At 43.2% G+C, this 24,453-nt stretch overlaps 1 protein-coding gene across 5 annotated transcripts in view; it reads left to right on the forward strand.

The window, feature by feature from the left end:
• LOC127356431 (coiled-coil domain-containing protein 134) overlaps nt 1-24,453 on the forward strand; it is a 65,743-nt gene that overhangs the window by 36,712 nt on the left and 4,578 nt on the right. Inside the window, exons 24-33 of one of the 5 annotated variants that reach the window (XM_051388157.1) lie at nt 1,509-1,625; nt 2,550-2,660; nt 4,152-4,336; nt 4,649-4,733; nt 6,021-6,208; nt 11,511-11,592; nt 12,078-12,184; nt 12,771-12,902; nt 17,711-17,952; nt 24,220-24,377. In XM_051388157.1, the coding sequence (XP_051244117.1) occupies nt 1,509-1,625; nt 2,550-2,660; nt 4,152-4,336; nt 4,649-4,733; nt 6,021-6,208; nt 11,511-11,592; nt 12,078-12,184; nt 12,771-12,902; nt 17,711-17,952; nt 24,220-24,377 (1,407 nt within the window). Of the gene's footprint in view, nt 1-1,508; nt 1,626-2,549; nt 2,661-4,151; nt 4,337-4,648; nt 4,734-6,020; nt 6,209-11,510; nt 11,593-12,077; nt 12,185-12,770; nt 12,903-14,567; nt 17,196-17,710; nt 17,953-20,430; nt 20,731-24,219; nt 24,378-24,453 lie in introns of those variants that run through there. The other 4 variants (XM_051388158.1, XM_051388159.1, XM_051388160.1 and 1 more) reach the window with 4 other exon arrangements.

Here is a 24,453-nt window from a genome sequence, read left to right on the forward strand (position 1 = left end):
TTCTAATAGTATTAGTCCTAAATTCCATTATTCAGATGAAATAAACTAAGACCAGGGAAAGTGCAGCTTTTTTGAGGAAGGTAGATTAAATATTAAATCAAACTTTTTCTTCAATTACAACATATTGTGCAATGTACAGTATATAAGAGACATTATACATGTATGTATGTATATATATATAACAGCTCTGCTTCCAGTTTACTGTCTGCTATAGAATCTATCAAATCGTCAACGAAAACCCATCTTGTAAAACATTACAATTTATTATTATTTATGATCATGTCATCATCATACAAGTTTAGAGTTAATGAATCTTCATGTTAATTACAGCTAATTAAAATCTCTTCAGAGGAGATGGGAATGAACAGATGACCAAACTTGTAAAATTTAGAATTATAAAACGTTTAAAAACACTGACAACTCTGTAAGTGAAGATGCTCTCAGTGCTGAGAGGAAGTATTTTTTTACTCTGCGTTTTTCATTGAAAATGTTTCTGGTGTTCAGTGTTGGTTTGATTCTTGGGAAATCATATAAGGTGGTAGGGCACACGCTTCCAGCTTTAAGGCTTCAACTCTGTTAAGATATACTGCGCATCACGTGCATGCATATCTGGTGCTGTGATGTGCTTTTGGTGGAGGTGTCTACCAGATGGTGTTATTATGTCTGTATACTTGACCAGGTTAATGAGCACAGCTGAAGGGCACAGCACCAGTGTGCCAGCTGGGGATTTAGAGACTGTTGCTGTGGTTAGCCTCTGCCTGCTTTGTGCTCATCCCAGGCCCTGTGGGGATTACTGGCTGTTATCTTTGCACGTGTTGCAGTTCAGCCCACTGCAATTTGCATTAATATATACTTTATATTAGCCTCTAATGCGGCGGCATCGTCTGAGGGGAGACATTTCAGTGTTATCCACTACAGGGGTGAAAGAAGATGTAGACGCCTGATCTTCCTCCAGTCTCTTTACAGTTGGAGTACTCCTGCTCTCCTTATACCTCGCCTCCCTCTTCACGCTCCCTCTCTCCTTTCTCTCTGTTTCTTTGACCCTTAATCCCTTCTGGATTCAGACCCAGAATATTGTTATTTAAAGTGTGCATGGTAATCTTTTATATTTCTGAGATGTGCATACTTCTTCTGCTTCTGCTTCTTCGTCTTCTTGCTTCCTCATGATGACTGTGCTCCAGCCAACCGTTGTTGGTAAACCAGATTCCCAGAGTCACTGCATGATCTTCGTACTTGTTTTAGAAACTCTTATCACTAAGTAATGAGACTGTCTCTCACCAGCACCACTTCCTCTTCTCTATCTCTCTCTCTCTCTCACACACACACACACACAGTTGTATCTTTTTACTCTCTTCACTATTTTATTAAGTTTAACTTCTGTCTTATATATATTATATATATATATATATATATATATATATATATATATATATCTGTCTGTCTGCCTCTCTGGCCTCCTTTTCACGTATGTTGACAGTCGTACTTTGTTTCTGTCTCTCTCTGTTAAGCGGTGAACTCACTCCCTCTGCTGCTGAAGCTGCTCTGTGAGACGCAGGCCAGCGACCCGCCTACATCTTCCTCCTACAGTAAGATGGACGGAGTGCACTTTAAGCTGCTCTACCATGGTAAGGTCATAAGGTGCTGACAGGTCACACTGTGTGTGACTCCTCTCCCCACGGGACACGTCTATTAGCATGCGAGCACACAATTCCCATACGTTGTTTGTATTACTTTACATAGTCAAACAAACACCCTGCATTAGAGGTAGATTAAAAAAAATGCTTGCTTGGCAACCTGACAAACACACACACATTATCTCACACACAGACACTTCTCACTTACACATGCTAAATTACAGACACAGAATCATCTAGTAATAACACTTACATCTCATTTCTGTCAATTGAATACATGCCCCTGCTGAGTCTATCTCAACTCTCTCCACATTCACCTGTATTCCTTCCCAAGTGGAGGCCTGATTTAATATCATCATCAGCAAACATACTCAGAGGAGTGCTTGCTGCTGATCTGCAGATGAAAATGCTGAAATTTACTACTCATGTTTGGCAAATTGTAACTGTAAGCATATTATCATTAGAGACAAATTTTCTTCCCTTTTTGCCTCGATGTCAACACTCCTCATCCCTCTGTGACTCTCATCCCTCTGTACCACTTGTTTGTGCTGCATTAGTAAAACCTCATATTGTGTTTGTAGTTACATTTTACAGTCCCTCATCTTTGACATTTTCATTGGCAGAGCAGATTAATTCATTCTCTACTGACCGGTGGTAGAGATGACGTGACAGGCAGTAAATGGCGAATCCCATCATGTTACATTTTATCTGTCACATCGTGTCTCAGTGTCTCTCTTGAATGAAATTTTTATCCAATGCGTTTGAGAGCTCTGCAGATAAAATATTAGATAAGGGAGCCATCAGACTTAAGTGTGTGTGTGTGTGTGTGTGTGTGTGTGTGTGTGTGTGTGTGTGTGTGTGTGTGTGTGTGTGTGTGTGTGTGTGTGTGTGTGTGTGTGTGTGTGTGTGTGTCAGTGAGTAATATAGCAGGAAGGTTGAAGCCTACCAACACAGAGAGCCTGCTACCTGCCCTCAGCTACCTGCACTGCTGCCTAAGTCTGTCCCCTGCACACTGCACTGACAGAGGTTAGACACCCTTTCTTCCTGTCTCTCTATCTCCACATGTTGCCTTTTTCTTCACCCTCTGTCTCATTATGTTTCTATCTCACTGTCCCTCTGTTTCCACTTCCCTCTACCACATTTTGACAGAGGTGAGAGGCTGACCTGGACAAGCATGTTGCATGGAGACACAAGAAATAATAAGCATACAAGCTGACACCCACTGTACATCTTTAAGTAATGGTACAAAGGCTGTGTCTTGGTCCTGTACATAGTATAAGACACTTAGCACTACATGCTGTAAAGTCTGAGAGCTGCTCACATATTTGCACAGAAGCACGACAAGCGCTCGGGGTTGTGTTGTCACCTTGTTTAAATATATATGTTACGCATAGACCAAACCATGCACACATGCACACAGCCACAGTCACATGGTTGGTAGACTAAGTTCAGACATAGACACAGAAAGGCACACACAATGCCACAATCAGTTTAGTTTTATTTTTGGAGGTAATAGAAAAATAAGAAAGATGTGGGTCTTCTAAAGGTTTTATTAGACATCTCTGTTCAAGAGAAGACAAAATTCACAGTAAGATTAGAATCAATGAGCCAAAATATAGACTCCACTAAAAATATGATAAATGGTAGAATAATTTACATTCAGGAGGCATCAAATCATGACACACTGCCTTTTAAGAAATAAATAATTCATTTGACATGGCATATTGATTGGCATTGATTTTATTGCAAGCTAAATAATTAACCTGAACAAGAAACAAAATACCTCAGCAGAGGTCAGCAATGAGCTGGTTTATAGTTAATGAGGTGAGGCTGGTGGCCAGAGAGCAGGAATACAATTGGGAAGCAAAGCTAATTATGCTCATAGCATTTTCCAATTTTTCATACTTCTGCTGCAGCCTACCTACTTTCCCAATCTGCTTCTTCATCACCAGTAGTGATTTTACTGATGCAAGTGACTTCAGCCTCAGGCTAGATGGTGTTTCAACTGGTGGTGAGGAGGACAGGAATAGCAACCCTCTAACTCAAAAGAAAAACTAGGTTATTATATCTTTAAATAATATGTAGTTTTAGTTTTTTCTAGTACTTACAGTTGACCTGGTTGGCTGCCTATGTACTGCATATAACCCCAGTGTTATGGGAAGCATTTGCTCTTGTATGTATTAATTTTTGCTGCTGCAACAGTGTTATTTCCACATTGTATATTAAGTCATATCAAAAGATAGGTCCACCATGCACTTGGTCAAGCCTGTGTGTGTGTGTATGTGTGATTGTGCCTGAAAGTATTAAGTTTACTAAGTTTATCAGTTTGTAATGTTCCAAAAGTGTGTGTGTGTGTGTGTGTGTGTGTGTGTGTGTGTGTGTGTGTGTGTGTGTGTGTGTGTGTGTGTTTGTATAGTTGTGGGTTGGTGCCTGCAGCACGTCACCCTGCAGTCATCCAGACCAACTGCTACACAGACGCCATCAAAGTGTGATGACATAGTGCTTTCTCCTCCCCAGCTGTCTCCATGCTGCTCTCCAACAGTGGACTGATGGACCAGCTGCAGACAGTCCTTTCCTCCTCCTCCTCCTCCTCCTCCTCCTCCTTCTCCTCTGCTCCAGCCTGTCCTCCTTCAGCACTGCTGTGCTGCAGCCATCTACTCCTGTCCTCCCTCATTACCTTGCAGCGCATTCACTCCGCTCAGGTACACAGTACAGCACAGCTTTGCTCTTATCACAACTTCAGGAACTTAACACAGCAAGGCAGTGTCAAGGGCAAGACAAAGAACATACAGTAGAACAGAGCATAGTTTCAGATGTGGCCGCAGAATACCAAACACCAATTGGTATTTGTTTCGAGGCTGTGGTATAAAACAATGCACTTTCTTCTCTGCTCTCTGCTCGCACTGCAGGGATAGTACATTCTTACATGCAATGAGATATTTGGTACTAATCTTGTTATATTTCTGATTCTCCCCTCTCTTCCTTGTTCTATCTCTCTGTCTCCATTATTTAAGGTCCACAAGAGCATCAGTTGGAGTCTGGACACAGTGGTGCAGCGACTCCTTGTTCAGAAAAGAAACACAGACAGTCTCTTGCTAGGTAACACACTGAAAAACAGTTCATCAGCAATGAACCATAGAGCTGAAGCATCAGCAAATCATCTTACATGTGTGCATTTGTGCAGAGCTCATGCTTTCTCTTTCCCATTTGTTTCTGTCCTCCCTGCTTTGTAGCTTCTCTCAATCTCTTCTCAGCTGCATCCTGCTAGGGTTAGGGTTAGTGCATTTTACACTCTCCGGTGCAATTACAGACACACTAGAGAGTGTGTAAAACCAAGATACCTCAGTACAGCAGACACTCAGGCGCCCCTGATTATTACAGCAACTGTCCATATATTGTGTAAACCTCAGGACAGACTAATGAGGTTCACCTCCGTTTGGCTTACATATACTCCTGCACAGGTAAAGTGACTGTCAATGTTTTATCCTCAGCGGAGGTAACCAAACCCTGGGCATGAATTTCACACACTTTCATTATATTAAGTGCCCCACATCCCACTGCACCACTCGGAGACAGATCATCCCTGCTGCTGCTGTGTCTCTGTCTGTCAGTTGGATAAGTGGCCTGTCAGGGTTGCTGTGATGGATCGGCTCCATCCCTCTGGCCGCCTATCTCTCCTTCTTTTTCTGTCTTTCTCTGCTCCTTCACTCACTCAGCCTCTTCTCTGTCTCTTTTTTATCTCCCCTATGCTTCCCATTTTGCCCTTCTTTTTCCATCAAACCATCTCCCTCTCTGTCTCTGTGCCAGGTCTCTCGTCCCTCTCTTCTGCTGCCACTAATTGAGTCCTCCCTCCCTCAGAGAGCTCTAATCTCAGTGTACATGGGATAAGTGCAAATCAAATGTCTGGCTGCTCTCCGCTTGGATCCCACTGTGTTTTAGCAATCGTTTTGGCCGTGTCTCTCTCTTTATCTCTATCACTACTTTGGTCCCTCAGTCTTGCTGACCTTCCATCAACCCTGTCTCTCACTGCCTCACACACACTCTACACTTGGCACTGACATCTTTAATTTCTTGGCCTCCCTTTCTGTCACATATCAATTCAGAAACTGCCCTCAATTCTTTTCATGTGTTAACTTCTGCCTCCCCTCTGTGCCTCTGTTCCCTCTGCTACCTGCTTTTACCGTCTTTTTTTATTCCAGACTTTCACTTCCCACTCTGTTCAATCACTCACTCTTTTCTGTTTTTCTTTTCAGTTCTACCATGCACCTGTTTCTCCTGTGGCCTCGCTCTCCACCTTTCGCTTGCTCGCTCCTTTCCCTCCTGTGTGTTCAGGCATTCCATCTCCTCCTAATTCCCTTTGGTTTCTGTCTCATTTTCTCTGTCCAGTCAGCTACTTGAGGTTGCTGCAGGCTCTACTTGATGTTGACCTGGCATCAGCAGTGGTGTGTGTGAGCACTGGTCCTGGCTTGGTCGGGCCCAGACCCCTGGGGGTTGAAGACGGCGCTTTGTACCCGCTCGGCTGCAGAGGGGCCCAGTGCCTCTCAACTGCTCTCAGTGGACTTCTTTTGCAGGTTGTAGTACTTGGGGGGGGGGTTTAATATATGTATCTTTGTGTGTGTGTGTGTGTGTGTGTGAGAGTGTGTGTGTGCGCACAGTAGTATGTAGGTGTGAAAAGGAAACTGGTTATTCGCTCTCATTTATATTAGTTCCTAAACCTGAGTGGACTTTAGCCGTGTGCACTCCGGGACATGCAGGCAGAACCCAGGGTAGCACCTGAAACTCTGCTGTGTTTTGTGTGTGTGTGTGTGTGTGTGTGTGTGTGTGTGTGTGTGTGTGTGTGTGTGTGTGCGTGTGTGTGTGCGTGCGTGCGTGCGTGCGTGCGTGCGTGCGTGCGTGTGGAGTTGGTGGGGGGTGCCTGCTCAGACTTATGGGAGCTGACGGTTTCAGACTGAGGCGCTGCAGCAATGGACAGTATGAGAAAAAGAATGTGTTTTAAGGAAACCAAAGCATGTACATTTTTTCTAGTAGATCCCTGAAATGAAAATATGAGTCAGAAAATGAGTATAATGCGTACCCTTTAAGCAAACAGTAATACCGTCCAATAGTCAATATTGGCACAAATAGCTCTGTGGATTTGGATTTTACATTAAAACTAGAAAATTCCTAAAGCAATTTTGATTGTGCCTTGCTCTGGCCCATATGTTAATACCATGTCTACGTGCTAACCGCTAATCGCTAGCTGTGGCTAATCGCTAGCTAAGTGCTACGCTAGTTGCTAGCTAAGTGCTAGCTGTGGTTAATGTGTTTAATTGTATTATTCTCCTGAAGGAGTGCTAATGTAAATGAGTAACAGCTCACAGTAGGGTAAAATATTTAAGGTGTATTGAACTTATTTTGTGTTAATATTAAAATCATTCAGCTTTAAATTGTTTGTTTGTTAGCCACCTGCTAATTATCTTTAGCTAGCCAGCTAGCGCTAGATTATTAATGCCATGTAATCCTCCTATAGCATATTGATAACCTGTCATCCTCCTTAGCTAGCGCTAGCATATTAATATCATGTCATTTCTTTAGCTAGCTGGCTAAAGCTAGCACATATAAACACATAAACCAATGGTAGTGTTAGCTACATGCTAATCGCTAGCTATCCGCTATCGCTAGCTACATGTAATCGCTAGCTAGCGCTAATCGCTAGCTGTGCGCTAATCGCTAGCTAACCGCTAATCGCTAGCTAAGTGCTAGCTGTGGTTAATGTGTTTATTGTATTATGCTCCTGAAGGAGTGCTAATGTAAATTAAGGAACAGCTCATAGTAGGGTAAAATATTTAAGGTGTATTGTTCTTATTTTGTGTTAATATTAAAATCATTCAGCTTTAAATTGTTTGCTTGTTAGCCACCTGCTATTATCTTTGCTAGGGCTAGCCAGCTAGCTTATTAATGCCTTGTCATTCTCTGTGCTAGCTGTGTGTGTGTGTGTGTGTGTGTGTGTGTGTGTGTGTGTGTGGCGGGCTTTGGTTGTCATGGCAATCAGGGGAGCCCACAGCAGCTGGCCGCTCTCTCGTCTCTAACTCCTCAGAGAGACAGAAAACAATTAAAACGAATCCCTCGAACGCATGGCCAGGAACGACCGAAATGAAACCGAAACACCGTGGCGTCGTCATCTTGTTGACTATAGGCTGCCGAGTTTCAGTGGCTAAAGTTAAAAAATGTGACCTGGGGAGATTGAGAGAGAAGAGGTTCACGGCGTTTTCAAGATTCCTCCTCTCCATTTTAATATGGGAGTAGATGGGGCCGTGAGAGGGAGTTGCTGGCGCATCAGTGCGTTTCCCGCCAAAACTATTTGTCTGACAGCTTCAGCAGTGGTATCACTGCGACCCCAACGGTTTACCTACGTTTCTATCTATAAATTATTTCTGTAGAGTGAAATTTGTGGCCATGACAGCAGTTTACAAATTTATTTTTAGACAAATTTTCTCTCCCACTCTAGCGATGATGTCACACACTCTGGCAGTTTTTTCAGTTGGAGGTTCTGCATACCCATTCATTTTTGGACCGGTTTTGGCGATTTACCGGCAAACCGTTTGGCGAAATTCTTGAAAAGTCATAGCACTAATGTCCTCACGAGCCGCCGTTTTGATACCTTTTTTGTGTATGTGCGACAAAGCTCTGGGAGAAGAGCGCGCGAAAAACGTCGGAAGAATAATAATAAGTTTAATAATAATAAGCACGGGGGTAGTATTGTGCTTTATGGGCACAATAATGAGTCTACTCCAGGGGCTGCCATGGCAACATTTCATAAATTCCTTGTTGTATAGAAAAGGTGGAGTGCTACTAAATGTATTGTTTTCAACAAGTGATGGTTGGAGAGTCAGCTGTTCAAGTGTGAAAGGAAGTCATTTTTGTTTGCATCTCACAGCATTTGCCTAAATTCCATAAAATGTTTGTCTCACTGTATTAATGAAAACATTTCATAGTAAAGCAGTCTTTTTTTAATTGTGGCATGATGAACACAGGTACATAATGAAAACATAAAGGAAAATGACCTCCTGCTAGTGAGGTGTTGGTCCTTAGAAAAAGGAGAAGAGAGCTGCACACTGATAATTCCAATGCAGTCTTTTTGTTCTTAATTCTATAAGCACATATTTGCTTATTTGGGATCCTAACAAATATTTACAGAAATGTTGATTCAGATAATTAAAAACCAAAAGATTCCATCAGTTATCATTGTCCACATCCATCCTCAAACAGAGATACACACAGCAGTGGGTGTAAATGCTGATATGATGACGATGCCTCTCCTCCCATATTTTACTCCCCACTCTTTAATCTGCCGCAGAGACACCATGAAGGTAATCTCAATGGCATAACATTGAACCTGCCTTTCACAAACAAGTTTGTGTAGAAAATGAGACTTTTATTGAGTCAGCAGTTGGCTTAATGGAATAACACACGTATCCAGAGCAATCTCAGTCGTCTCAAAAATGTTATTACATGTAGCTGGTGTACTGACTTTGGTTGCCTGTGACAAAAGAGGCCGACTTGTCACCGCCATTCATTTAACAATAAATAGGTGAAGCACTACTTCTCCTGGGTGGCGGCCAGCACAGAGCCAACATGGTTCAAAATATGAGGAATCCAGTGCCGAAGATAAGGCAGTAAATAGACCTTCCATCAAAGAGATTATAAAGAATGGTATCTATAAACGTCTGCTGTGCACTGAACTACTGCATATGTTGATACTTTCACAGGCCTTTACAGTTTTTAAACGTGGTAATTCTTTATGATCAAAGCACTGCTCCAGCATCACAATACACAGAGGCACCACTGTACATAAATGTGAAGCACTAAATTGTAGTGGAGTATATTGGCTACTACCTTTACTGACATCAGTTAATGGACGATCTGAACAGCCACACAATAAAGAGTGCAATTTTTCTGTATGACTGAAGCTAAGACATTGTGAATCAATGAATCACAAGGCTTGCAGGACTTATGAGTAGCTCCAGTATGAGCAATAGTAGTGGCATTTTGACCATAAAATGGCAATAGGATACATCTTGAATACAGTTCACTTCAAGACTGTACATTAAACAGACTGGAGTTCAGATTATTTTTAACACCCTGACATCTGTATGCAGTTGCACAAAAAGAGAAAATTGTGATACAATGCACGCTGATGACGAATGAACAAACAGAAGGCGAAGCAGTGAGAGGGAGAGCAGTACAGGCAAATATCAAACTTGCTTGCCGACGTTGTAAAAGAGCCACATACAGTTTTTCCTTCAGTGTCACTGACAATCACCTTGCCCTTGTGTTGGCGCATTGAATTTGTCTTTAGATATCTGCGGTTGTATTCAAGATGAAGGGTTCCCACACACATTGATGTGTTTTATTCTTCTGAGGGTAAGCAACTTGAAAGTATAACATTTATAGATTAATAAGTAATTCTTGGTGGTCCAGATGCACATGGGTTATAGCTAAATTATTTCTTTTGCCACAGTTTTGCAGTGGTAGCTCATTAAAACTTAACCTCAAGACAGAGACAAATACGTAAAGAACAAAAACATAAACTGATGTCCCAAACTACCAGCATGCTGTCGCCCTGACCAGCGGTGAGAGGTAATCAAAGCGGTGTTTGAACTAGGGGAAAGGTGTCAAAGTTGCCAAGGGAGTTAGAAGCCTGTGATGTATTTGAATGGGTTTATTAAATAACCTGGAAAAAGTTCCAGCTAATGAAGTGTAATACCACTGGGCTCATTTTGATGCTCATTTGCATGCAAAATACAGCTCTTCTAGTACACTGGCCATTACTGCATCATTTAGTTATTGTAATGATATAATAGATTAGAAATATTACAGATACCCATTTTAAAGTTAATTTGTAATGCTTCGATCACGAGAAGTAAATAAAAAATGAAACACATTTGCACAAGAGAGATTTATATTTTTGAGTTTGATGTTCTAAAGATAATTAACTATGGGAACTAATTGGGCATCCTTGTGTATTTCTTTTTTATCTGGTGGTTATGCTGCAGCATGCTAGCCTCTGGTTCCACACCAGTGGCATTTCTTCTCTGTGTGAAAGACTGTAGTGCTGAACTGAGCTTCAGCTCTATGGTTCACTGCTCTGTAGTCTGCTGTTCAGCAGCTGATATGAGAAACACTTCCCTACTCCCCTTCTCTCTCCTTCTCGCTCCCGCTTTGCTCTCTTTTCCTCTTTATTCTCAGGCTTGCTGGGAAACACTGCAGCTCCTCTCTTTGCTTCCTCACACATTCTCTCCTCCACTTTCTTGCTTCTCCTCACTTTTCACCACTGTTCTTTGCTCCCATTTTAACCTCTCCTTTCATCTCTGTATCCTCATCTGCCCTCTTCTCATCTGTCCTTTCTCTTACCCCTATACCCACTTCACCTCCCTCGCTCTTTCATCCCCTCCCACTCATCCTCTTGACTCCTTTCTTCTCCTATCACCTCCCCTCCGCCTCAGGATTAGGGTGTAACTCTCCATTGCCATCTATATACCCGCCTGGCCTACTTCAGTATTTTTGGACGCTACATAGTGCTCACTGCTAGCACCGCCTCTGTGGGAGAGACATGCATTATTAAAACCTCACTCAGTCGCTCTCTCCAGTGTTCCCTTGTTCTCCCTTTTGTTCCTGAATATATCTCCGTCCATTGGTGAGCATGTGTCTGTGGGTGTCTGTGTAGTCCATGTCTGTTTCCTGTGCATCTGCTGCGGTGTTTGTGTCCATTTCTGCCAAAGGGAAAGCACATAGTCAGACGTCCCCTTCCTGCGGCTCAAATCATTTGCAATAATATGACATTTTAGAGAACTTCTCTCTTGTGTTTCACCATCTACCATGTCTCTTTCTCCTCAGAAGCACGAGTTGCTGCTGAGAGCCTCAGTCAACTGTCTAAGCTCCCTGCTGGGCTTCCTTCAGAGGAAGAGTCCCACTACAGGTACCAGACAGAGAGACAGTTGGGGGTAGAATGAGTGTAGGTTACCTGTACATGTGCACATGTGACCACAAAGACGGAGAGACAAAACATGTACAAGTGTATTCACATGAAAGGGAAATGAAAGAGTGTGGATGTGTGCAGGTAATGCATGTGTTATAATAGTCGTGTGTTTGGTATTTTAGAGTTAGTGTCCGGATGAAAAAGAGTATATGTCACATTATTCTTCCTCATATTATCTCCAGCATTGTAGCATACAGGTTTGTTTTGTTTTTTACATGCCTGCTGTTTGTTTTGATGTGGCTTTTGACAGGTTTTCAGACATTAACCATAACCACAGTAATTGCACCAGGAGGAGCAGAGGAAAATGAAACGGAATTGATCTGAGTTAGACATTTCTCTCCCTCTTGGGTTTCTTTTCTCTGTGTTTGTGTGTGTGGTGTGTGTGTGTGTGTGTGTGTGTGTGTGTGTGTGTGTGTGTCTGTTAGCAAAGTACATGGTGTGTCAGCCATGGAGCCGATTCCTCATCTACTGCCTGCTCAGCTCAGGAGAGAGCTGCCTTCTGCACCCTGCCATTCTGAGAGTCATCACGCTTGTGAGAGGTTTTACACACACAACACACAACGCGCACACACACACACGACTCAAAGTAGTATAAGAAGTATAATTTCTTGGACATGGTTCTGAGCAGAAATATTAAGTATCCTAAGTATCAAAAGTTAGTAGTGAGGGTGAATACAGTACAGTGTTAAGCAGGCTAACAGTACAAAACATGGAAAATGAAAGAAACATCATTAACATTTTATTGTGTTGTGGTCTAAGCTCTAAACACTTCCTTTTTATTTATTATTCAATGAAATCAGGAGAGGAACTACTTTTCAGCTGTCACATACAAAGTTTCAGACACCACTTCTTGTCTGAAATTTGAATTTTTACACAATTATAGCGCATTGAATTTACTCATACATCAACCACAATATCAAATCACGTCAAAGGGATAACAAGTTCGTTGTTGTCTTGATACTTGATGCTTTCCTCTGTCTCTCTTTATTTCTACCTCCCTCTTCTTCATTTTTTACTTTTTTCACTCTCCTCACTCCCCCATGTTTGTTAATGACCTCATCTGCTCATGATTGTGCGATTGTATGTCTATCTGTTTATTCTTTGTTTGTGTCCTTCAGCTCCTGCAGCACGGCAGTACAGCAGTGCTGTGGGAGCCTGACCTGCTCCAGGTGATGGAGGCGGCGGAGAGGAGGGGGCTGAAGGAGCTCAGTGAAGAAGCAGCACAGGCCCTCAGGCTGCTCCTCACACAGGTACACTTGTTCATGGTGTGCTCACACACACACAGATAAAATAATGTAGGACACACTTTGAAAACAAGTGGATTCTCACAGCTATAGGCCTTTAATGCCGTTACCCATGAATGAACATTATTTGAATGAATGAATTAGAATAAAATAAGAAAAGAAATCGAGTTCACACAAAGTTCAGTATCAGTCGGGTTCACACAGTGTTTACTTTAAAACGCTTGTTTATTTGTTGTGAAGAAACAGTACTGGCAGCCAAATACAAAGCCAGCGGGGGAAATGGGAATGGGAAAGACCAGGTTTATTTATGCAAATAAAGTACCAGCATTTTGCACAGCAGCACTGCAGTAGCAAAATGCCTATTTGTAGCCTCAGTGTGGGACTTCATCACTTTACAGGCTGGTAAATAAGTAAACAGTTTACTGAGGGCTCTAGTTTAACACTGCAATTGCAAAGACCTGTGCAAATTGTAAGATCAGAGGTCACTAGTGAAGTCGTGTTGTGGCTCCTGAAGTCCCGGCCGACCTGTTGTCTGTCATCTGGAGCTGATGCCTCCGCCTCTGCAAACGCACGCTGACTACCTTGTCTGTTTGGCACCTGCCTGGGACAGATCTCACACATGCAGCCTCGCTCCACTATTATAATTGTATCATTATTAGTCAGACACCCTGATCTAAACAAAGCAAAGAGTTTCTGCTATCTCGTAGGGTTTCTCATTGGCATTAACTCAGTAAGCGCAGCTGTTAGTCGTAAATACCCTTCGGTGTCCAGAATCATCGGTCATGTCGGCATTAATGATCTACATCTGGTCACAGAAACCGGAGACTGAATTTTAAATCCTCATTTACACCCCTATTGACACAGGCACATATTTCAGTTGTGTCAGGACCAATTACTGCACCCTGTTTTGCATCCATAGACCTCGGTTTCGTCTGTCAGTTACATATCAGACGGAAGGGATAATGTTGTGCTCTGCAGGTAGCACATAAAGCCAGAGAAATACTTGCTTGAGAAAACATTAGCTTTTAATTTTATTCTCTACTCCCAGATTTCAGCAAATTTCTGACTACAGTAGGGCAAATGTAAAATATCCCAAAAAAGTCATCCTAGTGCACTGGAAATTAAAAAATTGAAGCTGTTGGTATATTTGACTCTGAGATCTGTGATCATTGATTAATAGTTTGCATTAGAAACACAACATTTAATAAATCACAAATCCCAGTAGCTCCTCACTTGGCAGTTTAAGGCGAGAAACACAACACGGGTAACAACCAAGACACACAAGAGACCCAACCGGCTCGTTACACTGCAGTCGGAGCTGCCAAGTCAGGATACTATTTGGATTTACTGTCAAAATCCTGGAAGCAAGTCAAATCCTGTAAAAATGAAGTCACCACCCCTAACCTCCAAGTACCGTAGCTCATGAATGCATAGCTTTAAGTAAGAATGATATCTGTTCAGCTCTCAGTAGACGTTTTGTTGCCACTGGCCATTTGTTAGAAAATGATTGTACATGGTCTTGTGCATCCAGTCTCTGTGCTCTGTTCAGCCTTTCGCTGCTGATATTGGATGTAGACCCTAATAGCTGTACTAGCATAGATGTTAGAAAGTTGGTTTCAGCCTCTACTGGTTGGTGAATGATTGATTAAAACTGTTTTATTTTTGTTTGTATAAAAAACTGTTTGTATGTATGTATTGTGTTATTCTGCACTATTCTGTAGTTGCTGTGCATATCCATCACAGACTGACTTTGATTTTACTAATACAAAGAACAAATTATCAAAAAGGGACACTGAAATTGGGGACCTTGTTCCCGGCACTGTCCTCTCCAACCCTGGGCAAAAGAATACCAAGTGTTCATGCAAATTGCCTTTTGAGATCAAAAATATACCATTATGTGGTAGTGACACTGGTGTTTCTACTGCTGTGAAAGTAGAGCCTTCTGGGTTCACAAATTCTCAGTGGTGTATTCAGAAATTAGTATTGTACAGTTAAGTTAATTTGAGTAGCACAAAAATATATTGGCAGGACTACCTGAGGCAGCGCAGTTTATTGTGGAGCTTCACAAGCATATAATATGTTTTAGGTTCCCCAGATTATCCCCAGAGGAAATATGGAATTGAACTAGCTTCCGATGCACGTATTCTCTCCAACAAGTCAAACCTGATGAACCACGTCCTTGCCGCTAACCGTGTTAGCTTTGTAGCAAATACATAAAGCCCATCTTGGTTTGCCTCAAGACTTTATAAAACACAGAAGGAATAGCAGCCACATCAGATTGCGTAGCATGAATTTGGCATCATATATAGGACCAGAGACACATTGAGTATTCTGAAAGTAGCTCAGAATCAGAGCAGTGACAGAATGATGGCACACACTGCAGCTCCCAGTGCAGTGTGTGCCAGGGAATCATGAACTATGAATGTGTGCGCATGTGTTTGTTTCCTTGCGTGTGTGTGTGTGTGTGTGTGTGTGTGTGTGTGTGTGTGTGTGTGTGTGTGTGTGTGTGTGTGTGTGTGTGTGCGCGCTCAAATGTGTGTTTCTGGAGGCATTCTAGGGGAAAGCAGGGTTCAGTGTGACAGACACACTTCTCTTAACAGTCTCAAGACAGTATGAGTTTTCTCCCCTGTCATCTCCTCTGCTCCAATCTGTCACACATACACACACTCACACTCACGCACATTTGAACACAATTTTCATAGGTTTTGTTGATCTGCCTGTGGACTGAAGTAAAATATCAGTCAGGAAGTTTCCTGTGCTCATTTGTCAATGATCTGGTATCACATCCCTATCTTGCTCCCTCCTAAAAGAGTGATGTCTTATATGTGTGTGTGTGTGAGAGAGAGAGAGTGTGTGTGCAGCCATGTATGCACATTGTGTGGGCACATATGCGTTTTTATCTCATGGTTATTTCCAGTCAGACTCTTGATATATCAGCTTGTGCTTGTCTTCCTGTCTGTAACTGTGTGTGAACGCCTATATGATCCAGTGTTAAGTGTGTGCAGGGGTGAAGCTGCAGCTTGCACTGCATACTTAGTTAGCTTGGCAGACCAGAGCTCGTCTTTGGGGAGAGTCCCTTTTCATAACGTCTTAGGCCCACAGACTTCTTATAACTTGCCTCAGCCTTAGGGACTCACTCACTTCACTCTTGTCTCTTTCATTCTTGCGTAGGGCTTTCACTTGCTAGCTGTTTCTGTTTCTCTGCCTATTCCTTTGCTTCCTCTCTCCTTCTCTTTTGCACTCCAAATTGTTCTCACCCTACTAACTCCACATCATTCACCTTCGTTTTTCGGTTGCTGAATCGTGTTGGAACAGGTTCTTTTTATTTTGCCTTTTCTTTCAGCCACTTGTTTCTCAAAATACCATCCTCCAGAGTGACTTGATGGGAACTGTTGCCAGATAAAAAAACTGCTTTAACTCTGAGTGCAACACTTCCGCTTCTCTCCCTGTGTACCAACAATAGTCAGTTGTGGTTGTCCGTTTTTTTTTCATATCTGTAAGCTTTCTTGGTGTCAAATCAAAAATTGCTTTTGTCAGAGTAGTGACAGAGCTGATTACTCTGATCTTCACAACTCTGGAGTATTGGAGTAGACATTACCCATTCTGTCTGAACCCGCTGTCTTCCCCATCAATTCTAATCCCTACACCTCCACACCAGTCCAGACAAAAAGTTACAAGAAGTCTTTGATCCCTGCAGCCTTAGTTGCCTACTCCAGTGGTGCCTAGAATGATGATTATGGTGCTCCTGAAGAAGATGATGATAATTTAGTGACAACAAAAAGTATCTTGGTGCTTTAATAACAGTACTCATGCAGCTGTAGGTCCGAACTGTACCGTGTTGATATGGTTGCAATTCTGTTGTGTTGTTTTTAAATCATCCTGTTGCCCTTTTCAGCTTCACTGATGCACACGACGTTAATGCACTTTCAGACCTTTTTTTATTATTGTGTGTAATGTTGTACACCAACTGGAACGCGAGCTCAGATCTTCAGACAAGACGTGAAGATCAAAATGAATAATGTGATTAAGTAACTCTGGATTCACTGGCGTACTCTGAGGTGACCTTTAGTTAGTCTCTGAAATCTCTGAGTCCTGCAGGGGAGCAGATCAGTGGCGGCACTTGGCGGTTCCTCATGAACAATCTGGAACAGTAATCCTTTTTTTTTTTTTTCTTCTTCAACGTCCGCCTCTCGGTTGGGACTGCTCATAGCTGCTGGAAATGCACTCTGACCTTTTAGCTGTGCTAAAAGTTGTCTCTTCATTGTGAAGAACAGTTTAATTTTCTTGTTGCTGTTTATGGTGAGTGATCATTGTTCCTTATTGCCTGTTATATCTACAGTACAGCTCTATTTCCTGCTGCACAGCCCTCACTTTATTATCTACTGCATGTGCCTGCGACAGCTGAGATAAATAGCTTTGTTTTGGGGTTAGAAGAGGTTCCTGTCTTGCTGACTTATTTAGCACTCTGCAAATCCCAGGTGTGTGTGTGTGTGTGTGTGTGTGTGTGTGTGTGTGAGTCAGTCTCACTCTGCTTCCTCCTGTATGATGTAACTGTAAACAAACATGTGCCTTTTGTCAGCTTGCATAGTCATTTTTTAAGCTTAAGCTTCTTTTCTCTGATTCAGACATTATTTAACTTTTTTTTCCCCCTTCTGTTGGTTTTGTCTCCTTCTTCACTGCCCATTAACGTTTAGTCCTTTTATTGGCATTATGTCTTGTGCTCTTCATTGGGCTGCTTCTCTCTCCGGCTCTGCCTCTCTTCTCCCTTTTAATTCAACATGATGAAACTTCCTGCTCCATTTCTGCTCACTCAGATCCGGAGCAGTGTCCTGCAGCCGCCACCCACAGAGGAGCACAATCAGAGAATGAGGAGTATGATGGAGTCCCTCGTCCTACAGACGCCAGCCGAGAGCTGCAGCCCCAGTCTGCCCAGGGCCGTCGTGTATCCCTCACCAGAAGTGAAACAACACTCTGAGCTGTATTATGCAGGCACATGCACTCTCACCTACACACAAACTGCAGTTCACACCCTGCAAAAAAACCCAAACATGCCTCTGTGAGTATCTAAGTGTTGTTAAAGCTGCAACACAAGCACGCACTCTCAGCGCACCATGAAAGATACCCATACTGTGTTACAGCAGAGCATCGCCATTGATTTTTTTCTGGCAATTTATTGAATGTCTGTGTTGTGCTTTTCACTTAATCTCTTTGAAAGTGTGTTGTACAACGCAGGGTCGTTACTGTATTTCAGTCAGAGTCTGTACTTAAAGGCTCAGTACATCTGTCGTGCTGATTGACTCTCTCACACACAAGCTCACGCGCACACACGCTCGTTCTTCCCTTCACCCACCCACACACTCTCATAACTCAGCCTTTGTCTATTCAGTTTGATATTAGCTTTCTTGGTGCTGTTATACAAGAACAATATTGTCATATCAAATTAACAGTAAACAAATACACTCATTAATAAGTAGAACACTGTCAGCTGTTATTGACGCAGTAGTAATACTAAATAATAACACATTTTAATGCACAGTAAACACAATACATACACTCAATTGAAACATATAGTCCTTTAAGATTATTCGCTTTCAAATGTAAACTCTCTCTCTCTCCTCACACACACACACACACACACACACACACACACACACACACCTACTTTCTCCTTGCTTCATTCCTCCTTAACTATTGTCTCCAGGCGTGTAGGAGATGTGTCCATCTGTCTGTCGGACTTTACAGCAGGCTGACGTTCCGGCAAACTGGCGTTATTATGGCTGATGTTTGTTTGTTCATTGTTTGTTTATTGTTACATTTCTTGAATTCCTATGTACCTAGTGTGTTTTCCGTTCTGCTCTTAAAGCAGCACCAGGGTGTCTCACCTAAAGGACAGTCAGACATAGGACCTCACTTTCATTTTTGTATTGATATGTTGAATTTCACAACAGTGGTGTGATAGAAGTTGAAACCTACCGTTAGTGTAGTCGTTTAATATTGGCCTCGTCTCTTTTTATGGATTCTGTAACAGGGCTCATTTCAAGCAAATTAAAACTGCTGTTCAATTAAAAATCTGTTTGTTTTTATGGAAACCCCTGTGGGTCCCAGGGGCTGTGAACAAAAGGGAAAAGGACAAATTTGACTTCATAGAAACACAAATCACTGTAGATCATGTGACGCATGAAAATTAAAGTAATTGACCTGGTCATAGCAGTAATTATCTTCTTACCACACGCTGACAGCAGCACCTTCAGATTCAGGTTTCAGGTATTCCAGGAAGAAAATAATCTAGTTCTTCTGTACTGAATTAAAACTAATTAATTATCTGAATCAACAGTCAGAAAGGACAAGTGGTCTTCTCAGGTCCATTTAATTCAAAGTGTAGAGTAATTTAAAACAATTAATGGCTCCCTTCTTGAAAATATGCACACGTGAGGCCGAGGCTCTTTCATAACTCAAGGCGGTAGAGACATCTTGATGCCCGACAATGCCCTTCTCTTTCCTTACTCATCCTTGTTACCAATGAAACATCCTTGTCTGAACCCATCCTTGACCGAGGTCGGAAACAGTCCAATTATGATCAGCACGATCAAAATGTGGAACAGTATTTGCTGGAAGGAAGGGTGCCTCATCAGCCCTGCGCCTCATTACATAAAACAAAGCCCTCCCCCCTGGAATGGGTAACAATATATTTAAGTGCTGATAGATCTGTTCTAGGCTGAAAACCTATTAACTCAAAGCCAGTTTCTCCCCTCTGTGTCAGGTCCAGGAAAGATGTGAGGTCGTACATACACTACATTTGGCACTGGCCTCTGATGTTTAATTTCTGGGGGGGGGAGTCTCACAGGAACTTAACTCTATTTTAATAAGGAAATACAAATGAATCCTGGTTTGTTTCTGCTGAATCTTTCAGGCGAAGGGGCTCTCTTTGACTTTCCAGCCAAAACTTTTGAACAAGCTTCTCCAGTTACCAAGACGATCAATTTATTTCAGTGGATAAAGCCCAAACCTCCTACTGTTAAACAGCGGTATGTAAGAACCTTTAAAGTTTTACAGATGCAGCTCAGTCTTGAAGGGGAATGAGAGGGGTTTCTGATGAGCTGTGGGCGCCCCTGTTCTAAACTACCTCCCACATTGCAGAGCAGACCTAGTAGGCAGGGGCCATGGCACTGTGGCCTGGCATCCTACCAGTGCCCCTGTGAATGTGTAATGCTCTCGCTGCAGGGTTTTACCGATGTGTATTAGATGTGTACTCACTGATCCTTTTCTTTTTTGGGGGGAGGGGGCGGCTTCTCATATGTATGTGTTTTAAAAATAAAATAAAAAACATTTTTCTAAAAAAAAAAAAAAAAAAAAAATGAAGTAATTATGCTAAAACAAATTTTGAAAACAAAAATTCAATTAAAAAAAGATTTATAGTTCTATATAAATATCTGTCAGCCTTAAAACACCTCAGAGGAAACACATGAGGGAAACGGAACGCACCCCGCGCTCGCCGTGGCGGTGTCTCTCTTTAAACCCTCCGTGCGGAAACAACATCCTCCTCCGTGCTTTTGCGCCCGCTGGCTGCCTGTCATTCGTCCGAAGCCAGCCGGTGCGATCGTGGCGCTGACGGAGTGGAGCAGCGAGAGCCGCATGTAAATGAACACCTCCACCTTCGAGCAGTTGTCACCTGAGGATCCAGCGGGGCGCACCGACTGTCCCGTCCCCGCTCCATCGGCGAGCTGACCTTAAACATCTCGTACGGAGATAAAGAGGTTAAACTGCACTACTTTGGAGCAAAAACGCTGACCGATAATCGCTGCCGTGTGGCGCCGCCGTCTCTCGCTACAACACGGTGAGTGATCCGCTGAGTTTTGTGGCTGTAATGCCCGGCGCTTTATCGGCTGGATCTCCGGTGCTTGGCCGCCGCCGTCGACTGCTGGATCCGGCATACAGCTGCGATGACAGGCGGGATCGGTTTGTCGAGGAGCGACTTCAAATACTTGGTTAATTCCCCTAAAAGCGCACCCGTTGAGGAACCCTTGCAGAAATAATTGCGGTGTATTAATGCGGAGTTGTTTTATGTCCCCAATAGATGTGATCTTACATCACACCCTTAATATAAACGCGTAATTATCGGCTGGAAATAAAACAAATTCAATCTTAATTACCGCCCGCAGACAGTCGCGCGGCTGATGGGAACGTGGGTCAGGTAGGGGACATGCAATCAATTAAGCCATCTGTAATTGATGGTCCACATGACAGTCTTTATCCAGACTCTGCCATCATCATCATCACCATTACGCATGTCCGTGGCTCTGCCTCTGCATGAATGATAACCAAGGGAGAGCCTCACAGATGCGAGCAGAGAGAGAGAGGGAGGGAGAGAGAGATGATGTGTCAGTCCTTGAACCTCAAACCTCCCACAGCAGGCTGGCAGCCTGAGGGGAATCTGGATCCACTCCTGCTGCACACCCAGCTGCCTGATAGGCATCTTGCTTGTTCCATCCTCTCAGGAGCTTCTTCCACCTCAAGGGTCGGTTTTGCCTCTTGAAGTGAATGTCACACAGTTGGTTGGTTGACAGTGTGGACCACTTCCCGCTGTTGATTGGAGATTATATGCAGGATTTTTAATTTTTTTTTTTGCCCTGTGATTTTAGAGAAATTGGCATTGCAGAGTATCAGGTGCATGTTTTCACACCACAGGCAGTTCAGACTCGTGGAGATACCTTCAGGGGTCTTTTGTATGATTAGATGTGGTTGCCTACTTATCTGACAAAACTGGAACCTGAATCTCCCACACAAGAAATCAAACTTGAGCCTCTCTGCCACAGGAGATTGTTGTTGGCAGGGGAGGAAAATCTCCTCCGGCCGAGAGATTTACGTGGGTTTACACGGCTTCAGCAAGAACTACTCTGCCTTCAGACCTCCCCGCGGCAAACACACCTCACCCAATCTGCCACATTGACACACCAGATCTGAGGCCGGCCCTCCTGCTGCGGATAGTTGATAACATCAGTGCGTCGGCTGGAGGGAGATCTATCCAGTGTGAGATTCGGTTAATGGAGAATGTAAAAGCACATTTCTTGCAGCTGTGTTGCATTAATGGTCCTATAATATGATGCACAGTATATGCTGTTGTACACCTCAATTAAGAAAGGTGTGGGAGGGAGGCGGGGGGGATTTCTGCTGTTAGTACCACAGACAGAAATCACCCTGGTGGATTTTATGTTAGCAGTTTATCTGTCAAAGATGCCCAGCTCCCGGTTAACACTGTACTGCCAAGTGTAAACTGATCTCAAAACATGAGTGCCGGTAGATTCTCCTACAACTTTTGATTTTCTAAATTGACCATCCTGTGTAATCAGAGTTGCCTGCTTATAGTTAATGGATGCATTTAGGCTCTCATTTCTCCGCTGCCCATGCCACATTAGAGATGATTGATCCACTCTTAATGTCCGTCTTACACTACTTCTTAAAGTCTCAGCACTTTGCCCTATTGTGCGGAAACGTTAACAGCTGCTGGATGTATGTGTTGACTGCATTAAATTGTGCCGCTGGCGATAACCTTTTTGCTCATAAATATCTGTCAGAGCTACATGGCTGGCTGCTCGGAAGCACACAGGAACATCAAATAACCCGACGAGCCGCTGCCACAGGGGAGACAAGGCCCCTTTTCCTTGGCTGTTATCTAGAAATATTGAGGCTTTCGAGCAGCACTTAAGGATATTTAGTGCGGCGTTTCTCAGAAAGCTGGGAAGCTACCCAAAAGATGTTCTCAGAATGCACAAATTGGCCTTAATCGAACATTGTCTTCACTCAGCTGTCTTCGGGAACACTTGTTTCTGCTGACTCTGTAAGAAAAAAAGTTGTCCTATGGTTTTATTTTTAAATAATAGGCTTCGGACCACAGAGAGCAGCACTTAGAGCCAAAAGTAGCTGCAACAAAAAGGGAGATTGTCAGCTTTCGTTTTCAGTACAGTCGTATTGGCAGATCCACAATAATATCTTGAGATCTACTTTAAGATTTCCTGGACTCGCTGTTGTAAGGATGTGCTGTAAAAAAGCACGGCTGTTGTAAACAGAAGGATGGCATTCTGAAGAGGGTTAGTGTAATTCTTGAAGCACATGCTTATCCCCGCTAATTTGTGTGATATCTTTAAAGGGGGCTCATTCAGTTTGAATTAATATTCACGCCTTGAGACGTTTGCTCACTTCCTAGCCCTTCAGATTCTAGAAAATCATCAGTCGAGCTTGTAAAGATGAATTCTGTCAGTGCAAAATCAAGTCCCTGGTGCTCATTATCATCCCGCACAGCCTCGCACTCCTCCTCTATCTTGCACTCGCGCTCCTATCTGTGCGTCTCTCCGTTTTACCGCTGTGTCTCAGCAAAGTTGGATGAAATATTCACCACGAAAGCTGTTGTTTCCCCGCGGGGTCTCGCCTTCGCAGTCCTACATCACCACCCTCCTCCACAAGCCTCGACGCCCCTCAGCTCGTCTTTTGCCTCCAGTCGTCCTCCTCCTGCTACAATCTGACGCTCCCTGCATGCCTCACACCCCCTATCCAAAGCCCCATACCCCTCTGATGGTTTCATTGATGGTGCCCATGTTAAATTATGCATGAATTATGTGAATTATGTCTTGTGGCTTTTCATCAACACTGTCTTCTCCCTCCAGTTACTTCTGTTTTCTGCTAATGTTTTCTTAAAAATTTGGCTTTCATCAAATTTTCATTTGATGAGGCTTTATTTTTAGTTGTTGTATTTATTTTCTCACTTTCATCCCCCCCACCCTCCCTTTCAAATGTATAAAAAGCCTCTCAGGGAAAGGACGTTGTTACTGGATGAGAATTTTGGAGAAGACCAGCGCTTCGGATAGAGAGACCAGGGGGATGAGGGAGAGGAGGAGCAGGGAGCAGGGAGGGAGTCTGGTACAGAGATTGTAAAAAGTTTCCTCTGGGGATTATACAAGTGCCAGACGTCAGATGTGTCTCTTTAAAAGGAACATAAGGAGCCTCTCTTCAAATGTCGGCTACCTTCCAGTGTTACATATTGACCACTTATATTCCCAGCATGTCTCTCTATTTCGCATATTCCAAAAGTATCACAGGAGGGAGAGGGAGAGGGAGAGAGAGAGAGAGAGAGAACCTTTCCGGCAGCTTTGGAAGAATAATGGCTTCATGAATAAGAAAGCTGTTTCAGATGAAAGTAAAATCTCTGTATCAAAAGAAAATGTGTTAAGCACGACAATCGTCAGAGAATGTTTTGAGGAGACGCAACAAACTGAAATCACACAGCTCTGCCAAATGTGTCACTGTCTAACAATGTGATGTACCTCTCTAGCTCGGTCGTCGTCTCTGTGTTCAGAAGAGCGCCTCTCTGCCGACCCCTGCTGACCATGCGGAGCGTGTGTGCGGTGGTCATGGCACTCGCCGCTGCCACCCTCAGCTGGGCGGACTCGGACACACACAGGCCAAGACATGACTCCAACCTGGAGATCTGTATCCTTCTGCTGTTAGCGTGCAGAGCCGCTGCCAGATGCACCGCCGTGTCTGTGGATGTCAGTGTGTGCGTGCA

This window comes from Dicentrarchus labrax, unplaced genomic scaffold (genome assembly GCF_905237075.1).
Source record: "Dicentrarchus labrax unplaced genomic scaffold, dlabrax2021, whole genome shotgun sequence".
Taxonomy (NCBI): Eukaryota; Metazoa; Chordata; class Actinopteri; family Moronidae; genus Dicentrarchus; species Dicentrarchus labrax.